This window comes from Argiope bruennichi, chromosome 5, assembly GCF_947563725.1.
Source record: "Argiope bruennichi chromosome 5, qqArgBrue1.1, whole genome shotgun sequence".
NCBI lineage: Eukaryota > Metazoa > Arthropoda > Arachnida > Araneae > Araneidae > Argiope > Argiope bruennichi.
The window spans coordinates 82,144,879-82,166,597 of NC_079155.1; the positions used below are offsets into that span (position 1 = coordinate 82,144,879).

General features: G+C 28.2%; 1 protein-coding gene across 1 annotated transcript; it reads right to left on the reverse strand.

The window, feature by feature from the left end:
- Positions 1-6,960: 6,960 nt before the first annotated feature.
- LOC129968631 (leucine-rich repeat transmembrane protein FLRT2-like) lies at positions 6,961-11,687 on the reverse strand. Its single transcript, XM_056082726.1, has 3 exons — positions 10,902-11,687; positions 10,308-10,456; positions 6,961-7,387 (listed from the first exon to the last, which is right to left on the reverse strand). The coding sequence occupies exons 1-3, from the start codon at positions 11,558-11,560 to the stop codon at positions 7,257-7,259; spliced, it is 939 nt and encodes a 312-aa protein (XP_055938701.1). The 5' UTR covers positions 11,561-11,687; the 3' UTR covers positions 6,961-7,256.
- Positions 11,688-21,719: the final 10,032 nt, after the last annotated feature.

The window sequence follows — 21,719 nt, forward strand, 5'->3', positions numbered from 1 at the left end:
TAACCTAATGCATGCATTAAATATATATCTTAGAAGCATCGTTTTATCTCAATTTAAGTTTGCAGTTATGAAAAATTAAATTATAAATTAGAGGACATCAAAAATATTCATCGACATTAAAGCATATTTGTTTATTTAAATGGATTTTGGAATTGTTTGGATTTTTTTGGTGCAAGAGCCACCGTTTTGACTATGATATGTGTTAAAAAACAAAATGAAGTTCTTCCTTGATGGCAGTAGTGTGCTCAACACCATACAAAAAGTAAAATCAGCTTTTCATTTGAAATCTTCTGATTATTATTAACAAGATAATTATTTGAAACAAAGCTACATGTTATGATAAAAGAAAGAAAATATGATTAATACAATTTATCTTTAATTAGTGGAAATCTGTCGTGTATATTAAAGTGTACGCTTAACAAGGTTCCTTAAATTTATTAATCAATTATTTGTATTTCTATAACAAGGAAACCATTCTTTAGATATGAAAAGTATGTTGACTTCCAGGACCTTAGCTGTCAGGTCTCCTTTCTAGTAAATCTTCCGCTCCATAGTTAAATTTTTTTGCCTCTGTCCTTTGAAAGAAAATGAGGATACCATTTGAGAAGCTGTTTGCATTTTTTTTGGGTGTTGCTTGTTTCTCAGTGAGATAAATATTCTCCCCTGTGTTGGCTGTACGTGACCTTTTGAACTGTGTTTCATTATGATCCACATTTCATGAGTCAGCTGGTAGGCTAGCTGAATAATTGGTTAGACTGCAATGAATCAAGCAAAGTCAAGCAATTTAATTTTATTCAATCGCGAAAATATTTATAGACCCTACTCCTCGTAATTAGACACCAGCACATTTATGAGACATTAGAATGTATCCTATAAATTTTACTTCAGTTATTTGGAATCTTATGTATCTTATCTTATTTAGAATTAAAACCTTGAAGGTTTATTATAATTTTTAAAACGCATTACATATTCAAAATGTATTCAACTTGGAAAAAATGATAAACCAAATACAAGAAACACAAATTAAGCAGTGTAATCAAAAAGTTAATTTCTTATATATTATAAAATTGACAACCACCTGGTAATAATATCCATAAAAATACTAGTGGAACTGAAATAAATAATTTTTGGGGCCGGTAACAATGATAGAGCGTTTTCTAAGAATTTTAAATAAAATCTCAAAAATTTGGTCGCCTACAGCCTGAAAATTTTTTGATCGATTAAAACATGAAAATGATAAAACAAAATTAGATAAAACTTAACAGAAAAGGATTTTAAACAAATTTTAGTATAAAATGCTGCTATTAAACATTTTTTTTTGATATTTTAACTTCATTTTGTCAAATATTTAGAATGTAAAAAAATATTTATTTATGTTAAAAAAGAATATATTACAGTTGTATATATTATATATGTATTTACAGTTGCAGCAAGATAATTAATCGTATAAAACTCCTTAAAAAAATCCCAATTCTTGAAACGACCATTAAAAAAGAGCTTCATTTTTTTAGAAAGAACTGAACTTCTATAAAATGAATTTAAAGTAAACAAACTTAGTTTGTTTTCTTTAACTATGAACTAACTTTAAGCTATGACAGCTCTGCATAATGGTTTCAAAAAGTGAAATAAAAATTTTATCCCAGTTACAGTTTCCGTAAGTTAAGAAATCTAATGAGGAAAATTACTCTTTCTTAAGTTAGCAACAGAGTAGTTTTTTCTCTGCAAAAATAGTTTATCATTTAAATGAAACTTTATATATGAGTATCATCCTATGCGAAATACTGTTATCAAACCACCTGTAAAATAAACTGACTGTTAAGTTTTCAATTCTTTTATCTACCTCTGTTTAGAATCAAAATAAATTTTCCGATTATGTATTTTTTTTATTTAATGAGGTAAATAGAACAGAGATAATCTGTTTCCTTGAATAATTCAGAAAACAATTTATCGTTTTAATCCAAAGAGTACCACAGAATTTTCGATGATATTTGAGAAGTAATATAAATTGGGCTATTTTCTGGAAAGTTTGTATCGTTCTGCGTGATAAGATAATAAGTTAAATGATAAGATACCGAGCTAATAATTACCCCATAAAACTTTTTAAAGTTAGCTTTAAAGGTGAATTGAAAGTGATGAAAATTTGTAAACATCATTTTAGTAAACAAAATTATCAAAGATATTTCTTTGTTTGATAATCGGAAAAATTGTGATGAATTTAAACAATAAATGTTCAAGTCTATCTTTATATTCATTGATACGAATATATACCACTCATTAAATCAAATGCTCTGTATGCATTGATGAATTTTTTTTAATGAGCCACTGAATATAGAGAAATATCTTTTACTCATTCGTGATTCTCCTTTGAATTATAATTATCTCATGTTCATGATTAGAGAAAGAATGACTACGTTTTGATTCTGTGAAAAGGTTCGTTTTACAATTAATTTAAGAAACATCTCGTCTTTTGCAAGAATAAATGATCTCAATTTGTCGTAGCATCGAAATTATTTTTGTTCCACTTATCTTTTTGTTCAAGCAACGTCTTTATTCAGTCATGATCTCGCTGCCTTGCCATCGGCTTATCTCTCATTTATCTATTTACTTTAAAAAGCCTTTAAAAAAGCCCATTTATACTTCATTTATGAAATTTACGTTGTCGTTTAAGTCTTTATTTGTTTTGTTTTGTCTATTATCTGAATGAATTTTCATTTTTTTAAAGAGGGTGATATTTTATTGTATTAATTCAATTAAATGCCCATAAATATTTGGAAATTTTTGGATTAAATATAATTTTCGCATCAAATCACAGACTCTTATTTAAAGAAATTCAAGACGCGATAATTCATAGCATGTACGACGAAATTGATTGTGACTTTTATTGAAAAATGGAATGAGAATTAAAATATTTCAAGACACGATGGATGACAAATTTATATTCATAATAAATGATGTTATGAATGGAATCTAATTAATTTCAAATTTATAAGGGAAAAATAATTATTTCCTCTAGATGAATGGGAAAGTAATCATTGTCCATTAATATAAAATCATAAATAGAAACGAGTTATGAAAAATTCTTTAGAAAATGGAACTTTGAGATGAATCTAAAAATTATGATTAATATTACGAAAAAGAAAATGTTCCAATATGTTTATTACGGTTATCTTCAGATTCATTCTAAAGATTGCTGTGACTTGAGGCGAAACTACATTTTCTATTTTTTTTTATAGCATTCTTTGAAAGTTTTAATTATTTCACCAATTTAACGTTGCTTTTAAAAAAAAAATGCTCAAAGTCAGAATTGTTCAGCAATATAAAGTATAAAATTAAGGGGATTTGAAAAGGCTTAGTCAAAGATATTAACACCTGTTTGCCCTGAAACCATTGACTATATCAGCACCTTTTCTATCTTGATAAAGATATCTCTTACTAACGTCTCGATAGCACATTGTGAGCCACATGCTGGCCTCTGGAGGAAACAAGATAACTCATGATAGTTTGATTTCCTCCAATGAATTTGACAGGCGGCAAATACTTTTAACGAGTACAAAGTTAATTCATGAGATATATAATGGCCATGAATAAAAATTACCAAATTTGTAGGAAAACTTCTTTTGATTTTAATTTTAATCAATGAAATCTTGTTTGGGAATGATCCATTTATTTGACTTCACAGCAAGGATTGTACAGGAAAAGAGTTACTAAAACGGAAGACAATAGATCATATTATAATAAAAATTAATTTATGTAGGTTGGCACTCTGCAGTGTAGACCCCTTGAACCGGAGCTACTAAACTTGGTACATATATACTTTGTAGAGAGAGAAGGGGCACTTCGGAGTGATTTTTAAAAAAAATGAATGAACTAAAAAATTAGTTTAATTTTGCCGTTTCTCAGCGTTGACATCCAAAATATTAAAGGACAAAAATATTTTTTTTACATCATATTAAATTTTTTTTAAAAATTATTGTTTCAAAGATACAAATTTTAACATAAATTAATTTTCTCTTTTTTTTATTAGTTTTAGAAATTATTTTAAATATGAATTTTCCAGCAATTTATTGCACAAAAAATAAAAGCATTTAACTTCACGAATACATTACACGTGCTTAGAAAATAAAATAGCTTTTATGAACGTTCTGTCTTGTTGACAAAAACTCAAATTAAAATATAAAATTTAATCTTACTGTAAATTAAATTTAGAAAAGTATAGTTTTCAGCACTTGGTATAATTTTATTTCGTCAAAATTATGCTAAGTGCTGAAATAATTCATAATAGGAAATTTTGAAAGAAATAAAAAAAAAATAGATTTATCTGAAGATTTAAAGTATCTATTGTAATAATTCAACAACTATGTCATGGTTTATATATATTATATATAAAATATAATACAGAACATCCACTCTAATGGGATCCCTACACATAATTTCTAAACAGTTAGGTATATTCATCTAATAGGAAAAATGGTATAAATATAAAGGAAAGAATACTATTTTATCCAATCTGAATCGATAAATAATCGGATGAATAACGAAATAAGGAATTCTGTATTTTCACAGAGATCTCGACCCTACAAATTATATTTAGTAAAACTTCTTGAAATAGATGATTATATTTTAAATAAGAAGAATCACAGCTTTATGTATTAGTTATTTTAATCATAGTTTTGAGATTAAAATTGAGTGGGTTATGAAAAATTAATCCTTTCACTCGAATTTCTTCTCTCAATAACCAATCAAGACAGTGCATCATTTTGCCATTTTAATTATTTTTTTTTTTAAATTTCAATTGTTAAAAATACCTACAGAATAGTAAGAAGATGTAGATTCCTTTTTTTTTTTAGAAAAACTGATCCTAAAACAATCGTTTATTGCTCAGAGGAATAAATACATACCAAGTCCATGTATTAAGTGAATAATTATGCATCGAATTACTTTTCCAAGTGCAAAGGATTAATATCTTATAAAAGCGCGTGATTTTAGACCATTCCATTGACAAGAAGTTTCGCCATTCAGTGCCCGGAGTTTACCTAAGGTCTATGAAATTGACAATTGTTCTAAAACTGTGAAATTCAATATTTTATAAATCAGTCAGAAACGTTTTTGTTTAAATGGTGCTTCTAAAATAGAACGAATTATATGACTATTAAAATTTTGAAGCTACATAAAACCTTCAGTTTATTTTATATATAACTGAAAACTTTAGCAGGCATTAATAATGGCTTATTAACTGGTCAACAAAGATGGCCAGTATGAAAGAATAGTACAATCAGCATTTCTTTGTATATTTGTAAAAGTATGGCAAGTATGAAATAATAGTACAACCAGCATTTCCTTGTCTATTTGTAAAAGTATGGCAAGTATGAAATAATAGTACAACCCGCATTTCCTTGTATATTTGTAAAAGTATGGCAAGTATGAAATAATAGTACAACCCGCATTTCCTTGTATATTTGTAAAAGTATGGCAAGTATGAAATAATAGTACAACCAGCATTTCCTTGTATATTTGTAAAAGTATGGCCAGTATGAAATAATAGTACAACCAGCATTTCTTTGTCTATTTATAAAATTTTGAAAATAATTCTTCAGCTGGATTCAAAATTCTCAGATATAAAATAATAACTAAAATTTTCAAAGTTGATTAAATTAAATTTAAATACATTAGTAATTTTCAAAAATGTTTTCGGAGCTAATTTTTGCCCCATTTTTTTAGTTAAGAAAACTAATACTGAACATACACATACATTTACGCTTCATTTTTAAAGTGTTAATATAATACATCTATTATTTTTTTCTAATTCAAAATCGAAGTTATTCTCATTTTTAGAAAGAAAAAAAAGTCTCAAGGTCTCTATGAATGGCATGTAAATTTTAAACATTCAAAATATTTTTTGGATTTATTTCGTTTACGAAGGCAGCATTAATATGCACAAAAAAAAGTTTTTGGAAGTATATTGTTTACAAATGATACAAGTTATTCATCTAATTTCATTTAGTTTAAATGGTTATTTTCGATCTATATAAGAAATTATGTCAACTTCTTCATTTGCTGTTTGTGAATTTTTCCTAAATTAGTTTCTCTATATTTATCATAATTGGAGAATTTTAAATTCTATGAAGATAGCCAAAAATATTTGAAATACCAAGAAAATTTAATTAAGGGAATTTTCAAACATAATCAGCCAGACAAAATAGGAATGCTAAGTTTTAATATTTTATTTCATTTCAAGAAACTTAAATAGTTTAATTTTTTAATTTAAAATATCATTAATTTATATTCGTCAATGATAATTCTTTTTCATTTCATGCATTGAGGTTAGAAAAAAATTGCTCAAAACTACAGAAAAAGTTTTTATATGCTATTTCTGTTAAATAACATTAAGTTCTCCTTAAAATAATTTTAAATGATTAAATTTCTCCTTTTTACACATTTTTATTTAACCTGCTCCCTATTTTAAGCATGAAATGTTTCACTCAATTTGTAATATGGTTAAATTCTGAAATCTTGCACTGTAAGTTCTCAACAGCAATACACTATTTAAATATTTTTAGAACTTATTTATCAGTTGATCATTAACTGTCTTTTGATTTTCGTGTGAAGACTGTTGCATGATGATGGAAATAAGAAAGAATTATTTCGAGATTCCCTAATATTTATAATTATAAATTACAAAGTAAAAATTGAAAATAATTAAATTGGTTAAGATTCAATTTAATAATACACGTGTTTTTGAAAATATCCTTATAAATTTGTTTATAAATTCATTTGCATAGTGAAATATTTTCTTAAGTAAATATGTTTTTAAAAATATTTTTAAGTTTTAAAAATATCTTAAAATTTCTAATAATGAACAAGCTACCCATGTATTTTGAACAGAAACAAAATTTCACCTGTTACATTAATCTGAGTGATATTTTTAAATTTGGTATGCACATCATTTATAAAAAAAAGTCATTTGAAATTTATAATATTTTATTTTTAAAAAATAAATACAATTGCGTGTTTCACACGCTCGTTCTACTTCGTAACTAAAAATAATATCAGGATCTTTGGAGCTATAAAACCAAGTTCACGACAGAAAAAGTATTAATTTACAACTTGAACTGTACATTAAATAGGACGAACAAGTAAAACAGAATGAAAAAATAATAATTCAGTCTATATACACATTCTTTTACTGCATCTCAAATGATAAGTCCTAGAAAATGATAGTGATACATCATACAGTGACGGCCGAAAACTCACGCTGTCTATGTTTTGTAAACATCAGTTATGGGATGACCAATCATATTTTTGGGAGCAGCGCAGTTTCCTTCAATAATTTGAGGCCTTCGGGTTCTTTTCATCCACGTAAGGTTTTCACCACATTCGATTTGATTATCTGGAAAGAGATAATAAGAGGAATTAAGATAACTATTAATTACGAAAGTGCAAAATATTAAAGTTGCTTATTTGAAATGTATTTGTGAAATGAAAGATAATTTTATTCCTTATATTTTAGTATTATGAAAGGTTTTCAAAACTGACTACACGATAATCATATCTCCTGAATTTTGGGATAAGTTTTCAGTATAGAAATTGTACATAGATGTTAGATATTTAATTTAAATAGATGAGAGTCGAATGTACTGAATTTTAACTTTAAACAGATATTCGGTTGGATAAAATTTGAATCTTCGTAACACAGAGCAATAAAATTTTCTTTACTGCGCTAAGAATAAAACAAAAGCTAAAATAAAATTTTTAGCTTCTTATCCAAAGTAAGCAGACTAAAAACGGTTATATATTTTGAAATGATTTGATTTTCTAACGTTATTTGAAATAAAAGAATTAAAATATTACTCAATAAAGAAATTAGTAATTCTGTCTATTAACTGTATGCAATTTTTAATTATTTTTTTTATAATTAAAGAGTCTGGAATTATTTTTCAGTATTGTTTATTATTTATCAGTACACTGAATGAATGGCTCTAAAATTCATAATTCAAAATATAAAAAATAGAATCTGATTAAATTTTAACATTTGAAAACTCTATACTGAAAATTACGTTAAATTACGCTTCTAATTCTAGATCACATATTACGGAAATTTAGAAACTAAAGAAATGAGATTTATATTTCACAGTGTATGAGTGCTTGTATTGCATAAATACTAGAGACTTCTCCTTAATAAAGGAAGGAACTAATGCGATTGATTGTGTCCTCAATCCAGCAGTTTGATTATTAGCATAATCTAGTCGTACTACAAATAAACTGCTTAGTTAAAATTATGTGGAACAGGAAATTACACTTTATTTAATTTAATAGTCACTAATTGTTGTCACCAAGGACAATCTTGCTAAACAATTTCCCTCATCTTAAAAAATTTCCTAATCTTAACAGTTTGTGTATTAGTATCATGTTCCATCGAATATTATCAATTAAAAGAGGTTATCATATGGATTCTTCTTTTTTCTTTGCTGTTAACATTTTAACAAATACTAATTAATAAAAGAACTGTTCAAATATGTTCTGCAGCTGTACAGATGTTTGAGATAAAACTTTTCTACATATTCATGATGTGCCTTATCATTATCTGATACAAAGTCTGATCTTTTCCCACGCCCCTTTATTAATAAAACGATTAGGGCCGCGGTGGCCTGGTGGTAAGGTCTCGGCTTTTGGAACTGGAGGGTTTCAGGTTCGAGACCCGATTACACCGAAGAACCGTCGTGTAAGGGGGTCTGTTGCACGTTAAATCCGTCATGACCAAACGTCCTCCCGCTGGTGTGGTGTGGTGTGGAGAGGGGGGTGCCAGCTCAGGTGTCGTCCTCGTCATCTGACCGCGGTTCAAAATGACGAGGTCCGTCCCAAAATAGCCCTAGTGTTGCTTCAAACGGGACGTTAATATAACCAAAACCAAAAACCAAAACGAATAAAACGATTTTTTTAATGTTTGTCCTTGAAGCGTCCTTTATATATAATGTAGTTAAAAATATTTAATTTTCACCTGCTTTTGTTAAAAAAAAAAAAAAAAATATTTGATGCTATTGAGCCGGGATAATAATTATTTTGCTCTACAGAAGAAGAAAAAAAAAATTAAATTTTCATTAGTTTGTTTGCAAAAATGGGGAAGACTGTATTTTAGAGAAGACAAATACCGGAAACAAACATTTCTAAGCCATTATTATTGTTTTACTTGCAACATATTATTTTATATTGTATATATAAAAGAAAACATATTTATTAATATTATTGACTTCTAGTTAGATATTTACTTTTCTTTTCGTTAATTTAATTAAATTTCTTTTTTCGTTCACATTTTATTCCTACTGTTTGGTAGATCAAAGAAAATAAATTCGAAATGAGGAGATCAAAGAAATAAATTCGAATGCATAACTGAACTTGTCTTCAGTCAAATTTTAAGACAGTTACAGTCGGTCGAACGACTATGTGTTCTAGAAGCAATGAACTATAATCCTAGAAATTTTTATTTGCTATGGTTTCATTTAAATTTATCTAATATTATACTAACGCTTCCTTCAGATATCTTATTTCTTCAGAATTATTCAATTGGAGTCTGAGGGAATTGCTGTTTTGTTATTTTAACAATTTGAATCAGTATGAATAAAAAAAAGCCATTTTTAAGGAATTAATTCACTTAAGTTATTGTTTGTAAATTTAAAAACAAATGACATTTTATTGGTATAATTCAAAAATTCAATATTACTTTTATACAAAATTATTAATGAAAAACTCGGTAAATTTAATTTTTTTATTATGTTATTGGTGTCATAATAATCAAACAAAATGAAAAATCATAGATAATTCTTTATTGCTGAATGACTTTTACAATTATTATAAATAGGTCTTAACATTTGAAGTAATGTATTTATTTTTTTAATAAAAAGAGAATAAAATATTTTTCGAAATAGAAGTGAAAAGAATGAAAATAAAATTGATTATTAAATCATTTTGAAATTAATTCACAATATACCATTAACAGTTCCGATTAATGATCAGTCATGTGACTAAAATCGAGGAGAAAGCGTTTTAGGATTAAAATATTCAATTCACAAAATTATATAAGAACTCCAACTATATCATAGTTATAGCATTAAAGGATTTTCAGGAAGAACAACTAATACAATTGGTATTGTGACTGTTACAAAAAAATTAAAAGGTGAATGTCCAGATATTCAATTTTATAAGTGTGAATATAAAAAAAAACAATTTGGAGGCGAATGGATTTTTTATATAAAAATTCAGGATGTATTTGAAAGAAGACAATTATTTACACATATGAATTGAAATGTACATACCGAAAAGCAGTATTTTAGTCAACCTTTCCCAAACTGGTTCCCATGTCTTTTGCTCTATCGTTTTCAGCTCGTTTCCGGAAAGTATGATTTCTGTTAAACTAGGCATATCTTCGAAGAAATTTCCAGGCAAAGATGAGATTTCGTTGTAACTGAAATACAAAGTATAAACACATAAAAATCCTGTGACAAATTCTAAAATTATATAAAAATAATGCGTTGGAATGAAAGAATATTCTTATATCTTAAATATAGCATCAACAAAAAAGGTTGATTTAAAAGTAGATTAATGAACATGGACTATTGAAAACAAATTTATTATATAATTCTTTTATAGCTAATTGACATTTAAAAGTATTTATTTTGAAAATTACTTTAAAAATTTAGGTTAAAATCTGTATCTTGCTTTAATTTTTTAAAATACTGACTCCACAATTGAATTCTTGATACAATAGAAGATTTTTTTTTATCAAAATTAAAACTGAAATCTAATGCATAAATATATGAAAAAACTAAACACAAATAGCTTTTATTGCAAATTTTTATAAAAATATTCAAAAATTTAAATTACTTTTATGTAGAAAGCAATCATTTTACCTTAAATCTATTCTCATCAAGTGTGTAGCTGGTTTCGGAAACATTGATCTCGAAATTCTCTTTATTCGATTGTCAGCCAAAGATATCACTTTCAATGAAGCCAAATTGGCGAAAGCATGTTCTTCCATATCAGATATATCATTGGAATCTAATACTAGCTTTTCAACATTTGGCACTTTCTCGTTCAGCCAGGTGTCCTCTACCTTTTCCACATTATTGGACTGTACATATAGCTCGTGCAACCTCGTCAATTTTGCTAAGGAGAAACGATCTCTGCTTTTAATGTGGGACTGTTCTGCCACATTTAGAACATACAGGGAGGCATCCAGCCCCTTGAAGGCCGGCTGAGAAAATCGCAAATTCGACTTTTCAACTCTCATTTCTTTTATTTTCAGACCATCAAACAGGTCACTAGGTAGGAACTCCGGAATATGGAGGGCGTGCAAAAGAACGGTGTGCACTTGGTAGTCTTTCAGAATTCGAAAAGCTTTAATCAGGTGGTGGCTGGAGTTGAAATTTGCGCAGACCACTTGAAGACCGAAAGGCAGGCGCTTGCAAGAGCATGGAGAAAGATCATCTGTGTAAGGGCAGCCCGTAGGCAAGCCAAACCCAATAGCCAACAGGGATAGAAATGAAAGAATTACTGGAAAAGTAGCCATTGTAGGCAATCGTTAGAAGTCTGGATGCTGAGTAGACAACGTTACCTATCACTGTCTGAAACACAAAATGATCTGGATTACTCTTGCTCGGATTTATCAGCGTGCGATTCACGCCGCAAAGTAAGATAAGGATAATTCTGGAGTGGCCTGTGCCGTCTTGTCAATATTATAGGCTACTTGGTGTCATATCATTTGTCTAAGATCATTGATAAGCTACTGACTTATTGATGCGACTCCACAGCAGGATGCGGAATGGGCCGGTCTTTAATATTGACATTGCTCTTAAGACGTGATAATCTGTCACAAAATGTTTCGCAATACTTGTGGGAATGAAAAATAACGAAGAGAAAAAAACGTAGACTCGTATTCTTCTAGTGTTGTTCAAGGATTTTGATTGACATTTGGTGTCAAATATCAGGCTGTTTCTATTAAAAGTTAGAAAAGCCAATAAGTAATAATTCCGGTTTATTTATCATATATTATCTAATACTGAAAGTCATTCATCATTGACAGGTGTTATTCTACCTGACATTGTAAACATATCGCTTCATACGGTACAAGAGGAACAATGTTTTTTTAAAATACAATCGTACCAATTCTTTAAGATAAGTGAAAGTTTTTTTCTCCCGTTGGTTCGTATTTTAAATCTTGACCCGTTCAGTTTTTAAGCAAATTAAATGTTCAGATTTACGAATATTTTTCACTTTTTAATAATATATGGATATATGAATATAAATCTTCCTGAATACTTATGTGTAATTTATCTTAATCTCATTATTATCTTTTGCAGTCGGGTGAATCTGAAAAATTAAAACACTGTGCAGAAGTATTTTGTATAATAACCAAAATCAATGGTGTCAATATTATAGAAATTTTTGTAACATCCATAACATGTAGCCATAATTAATAATTCAATAGTTTATATTTTTTATTGATATTTTTTAACAGAAATTAGTTTATTTTGCTTTGTTTTTCGGAATTTCTGGAATATAACTTTTATAGCAAAAAATTGTTGCTATGCTATTTTTATGATTTTGAAATTAACATAAAAGGTATAAGAAGTATGGTTCATTTTAATCTTTAAATATTTCTTGTACATTTGCTTCAAACTAAATCTTTATCTACTTCTATTTCCTCAAAATTACAGATTTATTTTGGTACTTTATTTTTTTTAGTACTGTGATAGTAATTTTGTAGCTATATTTTAAATTTTGGCAATTGAATTTTTATTTTTTTTCTACATTTTAAGATTATACTTGAAAAATCTGATAAGCACTAATAAGAGAAATTTATTTTGTAGCATTTTTTACATTCTTGAGTTTTTCCATTTTCCATTAATTTCTTTTTTCAATTCCTGAAAATTAGAAAAAAGAATTTTTGTTTGAGAGTAAAATTAAGTTTAAGTAATTTAAGTTTTTGAAAATAACGACATTATTAAATTAGCATTATTAGAAGAAATATATGGCACAGGGAGAAATAAAGGAGAGAGTTAAGCAGAAAATTCAAATTTTTAAAGAAACATTTTTTTTTCTTTTACCATATCTAAATAATTTCAAAATTTATAACATCATTGCATTATAAAATAAGTATTAAAAAACAAATGTATTGAATCTTTATGGTAAGCTATTTTAATCATACCAGAAGATGAATAAAAACTGGAAGCTTACTATCTATTTTTAGTTTAATGGTGTTAAATACTATATTTAAAGCATCTTTTATTTAAATTTTCATATATTCTTCTGTTTTGTCATTCATTTGAAAAACACTTTGAAATAAAGATTGTATACTATTAAATTTAATAAATTTTTCCCGAAACAAAAAAAAATAAAATTCGTAGGTGCTTGTAACATCGTTATTAATGTAATGTGCATGCTCTAGAATTTTCTTGAAATAAATTACACGATTCCTTTTTCTATACTTATAATTTTTTTCCAGATATGAAATAACCCTTAAGCTTTAAAATAATTTATTGCAATAATAAATAATTCTTAGACTGTTGAATATTCCGTAGAGATAGCAGTCACATAACAACTAAATTGCTGTAGGATTTAAAGGATTTTTTTCCAAATTCTTGCTTGAATTATACAGTATTTTCTCTACTTTGGAGATTTCATTTTAATTTGCAGTTTCCTATCAATCTTTAATTCTACATACTTACAGGGAATGTCCAGTCAATGATAAATTAAAATTATTTTGCCGTTTCAGCTACTTCTAGAAATATGAAGTCGAATAGCTAATTTATAATTAACTATTTTCAATACAATTTTCTTTCAATGTCTTTTCGAGAACGTAATTGAAATGAACGTACAAACATAATATTCTGAACCTAGGTATGATAGGTGAGCATATAAAACAGGAAAAACTAAATTTTAATGTAAATTTCTTGGATAATAAGCAAAAAGGGATTTCACAGTTCGATAAATCCTTCGCGCAAGGCTAATCTTTTAATAGAAGAAAGAACCTTAAATCACCTGGTCTGTCACGCGTTAAAGACTTTCATGTTTCATAATTGTCGCAACAATGACTTGCCACACAAATCTTGATTATTCTTTATGGAGAATAACTGTGTGTGTGTGTGTGTGTGTGTGTGTGTGTGTGTGTGTGTGTGTGTGTGTGTGTGTGTGTGTGAGAGAGAGAGCACTACAGGCCTCATGCTTATAAGTGAGGAAAAATGCCTGTAAAAACATATTCACATGCATGACCTAACATTATGTAAATGAATGTTATGAATGTTTAAAAAATATAAGTTACAATAAATTTACTATTAGATTTTTAAGTTAATAAAGCACTGCATTAAAGAAGCTAAAAAAAAAATTAAAAAATTATTACATTGCATTTAAAAATCGATACTGAACTAATTGTTATAGTATTTATCGATAAAAATAATTACACATTACATAATACACTAACGTGTACAGCATTCATTATGTATAAATTTTGATGATTCTGTTTCTTTAAATTTAATATATACACATTAAGATTAGCTGTATTTGATAATGAATTGAAATTGTCGAACAAGAAGTCCTTCTTGAACCATTTTCAACCAAGAGCATGTTTTTTATATAATGGATTTTATAGCCTTTGGAATTGCGAGAAATACTTCTGAATATTTGCTGATTTAAAAATGCTTTAAGAAAATTTATACAGCAAGAGTTTCGTTGTGAAAAAGATCCATATTAAAACTAACGTTGAGAAAAATAAATCAGATTTAACTTGGAACATCACACAGAATCTAATGATTTTTTAAACCACTTTATTCAGAAATGGCCTGAAGGGTGCAATAACATTTTACACCTTTTACGATTTATTCCTTTTTCTTTGGCCAAGTAAAAAGTTTCAGATTCTATGTTCCGTAAGTTAATGCTATCCTATTTTTGATACATCTCAGCTGAATTGCTAAAACTAATAACATAATACGTGAATCCTTCTTCAAAGCCTTGCAAGTACAGTCGTTGTTGCTGTCTGCCCTAATTTATTGGATATTCAGAATTTAAGTTTCACATTGAAACTTCTATAAGTTGAAAATTCGAGGAATCAAAATTTATCAAACCTGGAATTGCTATAATATTGATCATGAAATTATATATCTTATCTATATTTATATAAATCTCAATGTGTGTGTGTGTGTGTGTGTGTGTGTGTGTGTGTGTGTGTGTGAGCGAGCGCACTACAGGCCAGACCGTTTGACCTACAGCTACCAAATTTGGTACATGTATACCTTGGAGGTCGGGAATGTGCACCTGGGGTTCCTTTTTTTGAATTTTTAATTAGATTTTTAATTATTAATTAAAAATTAACTTTCCCGCCAAAAAATCTTCTATTTTCCCCACCGTCAAATGAGTAAGGCTTCAGGTTTTTTTTCCCCTACAGTAATGAGGCTAGGGTTAACATTTTTCGGCCGATTATTTCAAACGATTCTGTTTATTTTCTTCATGCTTTATGCATTTAAAATTAAACATTGTTAATTAATCAATCTTTCAGATTCATTCTGAAGTACTTTTGAATTAAAATAACACAGAATAAAGGAAATTAAAAATTTCTAATCTGCATAGCGTTACCCCAACTGGCGTAGAAAAATTCACGTATTTCTGTTACCGTAACTGGCGTTGAAAATTCATGCATGCGCATTGTGTTCTGATTGTTGACAATATTATCAACGGATGATTCTTGATTTAAATTATTTTTAGGTTAGTTGCATGCTTTTGTAATTAAATTGTATTTATGTTAGTTATATATTTTTTGTATATGCTTATAGTTTTAAGTACATCGTTTTTTAAGTAGTTTTTTTAAACTTGTTTTCAACCGATTATTTTAAACGATTCGTTTTATTTTCTTATTGTTTGATGCATTTAAAATTAAACAATTTTAATGAATCGATCTGTTCATGATGAATCTGAGAAAATTTTGTTGACAAATTCTTGAGATATTACATAAATTAAAAAAGATATTCTTTAGTGCCCATAAAGTTTAAACGCTGAGTGACTCTATTTTCAGTAATCAGATTATAAAAAAAAAGCTTTGTTTCAGTAAAAAATAGTATTATATTAATTGAAGATTAATTATTTACACTTTAACTTAAAGCATAAATTCTACGAGGGGTAACAGAAAATGAGAGAGATACATATTACGTTATGACTGAATTCCTTTATAATATTATGAGTAAATTATATGACTATCAAAATTTGAAGTTTTAAAATATTTTGATGAAGAAACTATTAAAGTAGGAATTGCATAAAATATTTAATTATTAAAATTTTAACGAACATTAAGATTGGCTAACCGGCTGGTCGCCAAAGGCGGCTAGTATATAAGATAATAGATTCAAATAGTCAAGCGCAAAAGAAAATTAGTATTTTGTTATTGATATTAAACAAATTTTGCAAAACATTCTTGGCAATGTATATTGAATTTGCTGCTCACCATTTTTTACAATCCGAGGAAAGCAAAAACTTTCGCCCTAATATATAGCTTGAAGTAATCAGTCAGAATTTTATGAATATGTCAGTTATTAGAATTTTTCAATCTTCAAAAAACGACGCATTCTGGATAACTCTATAGAAACAAAAAACGTAAGTATTAGTAGTCACGTGATCGCATTGCCCTCCTCCTCCAGATGCGAAGATAATCCAATAATTCTTCTGTTTTCGAAACATAATCTTATTCAGGTATAAACCAAATGAGATGAGAGCTCCGTTGTGTATAAAAACATCGAGTCGCATAAGCAGCCATGCTTTTAAATACAGAATACAATGAATATTTATAGTCTTTGATGGGTTTGGTTACAAATTATTTTTCCAGGAATAAATAACCAGTTTATTCCAGATTGTGACTTTGAATAAATGCGGTGAAATTTTATGCTTCTTTTATTACAACTCTTCAGTAAGGTTAATTTATATCATTTCCCGTTTAAGTGAAATGGACAAAAAGGATTCCCTCGACACAGTCATTTTTAAAATTACATTTACCAAAATAATACTTAACGAGTCACAATATAGCAACTTATATTATGAAATAAGAATTTTTAAAAATACAATCTATATCTTTTTAAAATTAAAAGCTTTTTTATTTTTGGCTTGCTGAAAGGCACTATAATAAAAAAAAAGCTGCAATCATTTATTATTAGTGTTTCAAGAGTCGTTATTTTAGTTATAAAATAAAATTGTTGAAAAACAAGAGATTTTAACCATTTATTATTATTTTATAGAAAATATTGAAATATTCAAAAATTTGAATTCTAGATTTTGACTAATGTCCGTGTTTCAGACTTCCATGAGCTCGAAAAATACGTTTAAGGTATTTTTTCTGTCTGTGACAGAGATGACTGAAAAACGCTTTGAGTTAGACGAATGACAGAAATTTTGACCAAATTAAATTCAAAGGAAGCCTTATATATATATATATATATATTATTGTTCGAATATAAGTTACCACAATAACTAAAGAGTTTAACACTATAACTAAAGAGAGCTAGATGGATAAAATTTAGTACACAGGTTCAATATCTATACTGTAGGACTTGCCAAATTTGTAATCAAATCCAACAAGTGTTTGCCCTTACGTATATCAAATTTTATATATGATTTTTGTGACTACAGCTGAAGTTCTGAGTCATGTTTTGATTTTCAATCGATTTGGAAACAATGCATTTTAAACCAAACTTTAAGATAATTTGACTTGATGGTTCTTCATAAAAAGCACTTTACAGCGGAAATATATGTGTGGTACAAATTCGTATACATTTGATAAATAAAAATTTTTCGAAATGAAATAAACATTAATATATTTCTTAGTGCAACTAAAAAAAATATTTCAACTTATAAAATGCTGAAACAATTCCTGCGCAATGATTGTGAAATGAAAAAGAATCACCTGATGGGCTAATGAAGATTGGAAACAGCTCAGTAGCAATTTTTATGAAGATGATTAATTCGATTCACAAAATAAATTGAATTTTTTTTGTGCATTAAAAAAAAAAGAAAACCGGAATTAAAAAAAAAAAAAAAACTCATCTAAAAATCTTGGAATGCTGCTATACACTTTCAATATAAATAAGATTATTCCAAACCATTTCCAGGATTACAAACGGTTATAATTTCTCTGCAAACAATGATGGAAAGTAATTTATGTACAAGACAAAAGAGAGGTGAAAGTTTTGTTTTCGTGTATAATAACGGTTTTTTGTGATTTCACGCCTTCTCTGTTCTCACAGTAAAAGGCGATGTGTTGTCCACTTCATACTGTACACTATGAAACATGTTCGCAGTCACTGATGCCTGCTCGGTAGCCAGATAATTCTACATGTGGTCCCCTAAATTTTTTGAAATTCCTTTTCTTAATTTAACTTTATTGCCATATGTCGTAGAATTTTTCTTAATACTTCCTGTAGAGCTGGTTGTGTGTATTTAAGCCAAGGAAAGATGCTTTCTTGTCCTTTCTTATTTATTTTGCACACACACACACATATAACAACACATGGACGATGACTTCTCATATATAAGGTAACACATAATACTATATACAATTAAAGTAGAAATTGCCGCTAACAAAGAGCGAACGAATACTTCTTTTTGCCGCTAACAAAAGAGCGAGCGGTGCCTACTTGCACCAGTTTCACACCAACTCTCAGGGAGAAGTGTTTACAAAAACAGCTTAAGTGCGCCTCCCCCACATTCCAAACATACATATGGGTTAGCGCATACTGCGCCATCTATGTTCAGTATTAATCTTTACTGTATGAATACATATACAAAGAAACAAAAATACAAATAAAGTAATTAAATAAAAACAAAATATTATAAATAATAAAATCACATAAACACTTCCTTAGTGCGCAAATGAACTCAAGATACACATAACGAATGCTTCACGTTATAGTGAAAGTGCCCATTGCTTGAAAGCTGACCTTGTCACCAAGAAAGCTTATGTAAAGCTAATTCTCATTATATCGCTAATGAGAAGTGCTCATTGACGACATTGTCTCATTGCTTTATAATATTAGTTTCATTAAATTTACATGACTTAAAGATGTGACAGTGATATGTATCATACATGCATAAGCTCCGAGCTAATTTTAAGAGTATAGAAAAAAAAGTTTCCTTTAGCATGCCAAAAATGCCTTGAAAGAAAGAATTCAATTTAATTAAAATATACACTATTTATTATTGTAAATAATCGCATTGTTCAATATTAATACGTTTATCAAGAATTTTTTTTTTGTAATTGAAAATGATACATAACATACTCTAATAACGAATAAAACAGAAAATAAAACATCACTAATGCCGCTCAATGAAAATGAAACTATATACAGAATTCAAAATGCGAAAAAAAATTATTTCTGAAATAGAAACTAGATTATTCAATTTCTGAGAAGTCAGATATTGCAAACTCATTCCGACATATTACCATGGAAACATTAAATTACTTTTAATATCAAAAAAGGGGATTCCTCTCCCAAAGTCACCCAGGAAACGCCTTGATAAGAAACGAGGAAGCCAAGATGATTTCATCTTTTCTTTTCCGAACAAACCAGGGACACGTACCAATCATCTGCCAATATCGGCGGCTGTGATTGGACGACCGGTGTGGGTACGAATGTTGTTGAGCCATCGAGCAATGCCGCTCATAAATCAGTTGATTCATAAAAGATAAATTTTAAAATCGTGCATTTACCTGGAACAGACCTTGATTAAAGAGCTAAATAAAAAAAAACGTCGATAAGATAGGCTTTTTTTGGGGTGTTTTCACTTTTACACTTTTGCACTCTTTTTATTTCTACGCCTGGAGAATAATCTGATAATTTTACTTCTCGATTTTAAACTACACTGTACAAATTATATTGCATTTAAATAGAAGCAATTGTTCGATCACTCTTATATTTGTTTAAAGAAATCGTCAACTTGTATCAAATCTGAATTTTATCATTAAAATTAAATCAAGTAAAAATATGTAAAAATATAAAGCTACAAAAATATGTCATGTTTTACGCAACAATTTTGTTATTTAAAACATTAATTAGTTATGAAAATATCAAGATAACAAATGAAATTCGAGACTCTCCAGAGATAGTATCGTTTATCATAAGAAAAAAGTTTTTTTTTTTAATTGACATTTTTTTTATGCTACACAACGAAATTATCAATCCGAATTAACCGGTTAGTCGCTTCGAGTCCCCCATTTAAAGTCAAGCGATGACGCATATACACATCGAACGCAATGCAAATGGTTATATAGTAAATTTTGTAAAATGTCATAAGCACGAATAAGATTTCATTTTTATTGCATAAAAAAATTACATTCGCCAAAATGGGGATTTGGATTGACGTTTGCACACGTCAAACGCACTTGATTAGCTAAGATATTTATTTCCTAACGTCACAGTTAAATGAATATAAATAATTACATATTTCATCTCTTATAGCATCCTTTCGTTTAGCAATATTTGCAATGGATGCCAAAATTAAATGATGCGGAATATTTGTGTTTGATGTGAATTCATATGCTTTCTATCTCTCAACTAATATATATTTCTCTCTCTTTATACATATAAAAGTGAGAGAGCCTGTTGTACTTTACAGTCTTATGCTACAAATGCGATAGTACAAAATCTCAACTACTCATGTAAATGAAATTTGGTGCATGGTCTTTTTATTAAAATTGTAGAATTATGTCAAATTTCGGTTTAAATCAGCCAACAAACAGACGCCAAAAATGTATAACGATTTTCTTCTCTGTTCTACAAAGCACTAATGGCTAACGTGCAACAAAAAAAAAAAAAAAAAATCAGAGCATTCATAGTATTATGCTGGGTAGGGAAATAACACTTTTATTAGGAATTATGTGCAAAAATTTTGGGAAAATGAGTTCCATTGGTTTTCGCATTCATATATATTTGAATCCAATAAAAAGAGAGAAAAAAAAAAGAATTAAAAAAAAAGTTTTACAACAAAAAATAATGCAGTTCAAAATTAAGTATTCTCTGTAAATAAAAATCTATTTATAAATATTGTTATTTATAAATGTGTAAAAGCTTTTACGAATGAAAGAAGAATGATTTTTAAGAAGTGAAACTATATATATATCAGTAAATATTAGAAAAATTATTTATTTGAGGACAATTGGATTTTTCCGATGCGATGTCCCCAATAAATAATTAAAACTCAAAAAGAAATTATATAATGTTAGAAAAGAGAAAACATTTTCTCAGTTTGTTTGCTCGTTAAGAAGTATTTATGGGTCACGTTTTTTTAACTGTTCAAATCCCAAAAAATAGAGGTGAAAAGAGACGCTCGACCTGGCTAGTGTTGACTCTTACTGATTAGTGGCCATTCAATAAAAAAGATAATTTCCTTTATCGCTCGATGTTATTGTTTGTTAAGTGGCAAATTATCGTTCGTTCAGATTTTTTATCGACGGGGAAGCATTCTCATGCAAATAAATGAGTGCCCTTATCTTGTTATTTACTTTCAGAATGCAACTTTTTAAGAGGTTATGAGAGTATGCTCTTTTTTTGCGCGCGAACCTCTTTCGTTAAGAAATTTAAGGTACAAAGTCCTAATCGCTTAAACAAGAATTTCTCCATTTACAAGATGCGTAATGGCATCATTAATTTGAATTCTAATGAATTGCTTTCTTATTTGAATAATCAGTTAAGAAAATA

Excerpts from the sequence above, each read along its gene's own strand:
- LOC129968631 (XM_056082726.1), bottom strand. The coding sequence starts at position 11,560 with ATGGCTACTTTTCCAGTAATTCTTTCATTTCTATCCCTGTTGGCTATT. Across the intron at positions 10,457-10,901 it reads TTGATGAGAATAGATTTAAG|TTACAACGAAATCTCATCTT; the intron begins GTAAAATGATTG and ends TTTGTATTTCAG. Across the intron at positions 7,388-10,307 it reads GACTAAAATACTGCTTTTCG|ATAATCAAATCGAATGTGGT; the intron begins GTATGTACATTT and ends ATCTCTTTCCAG.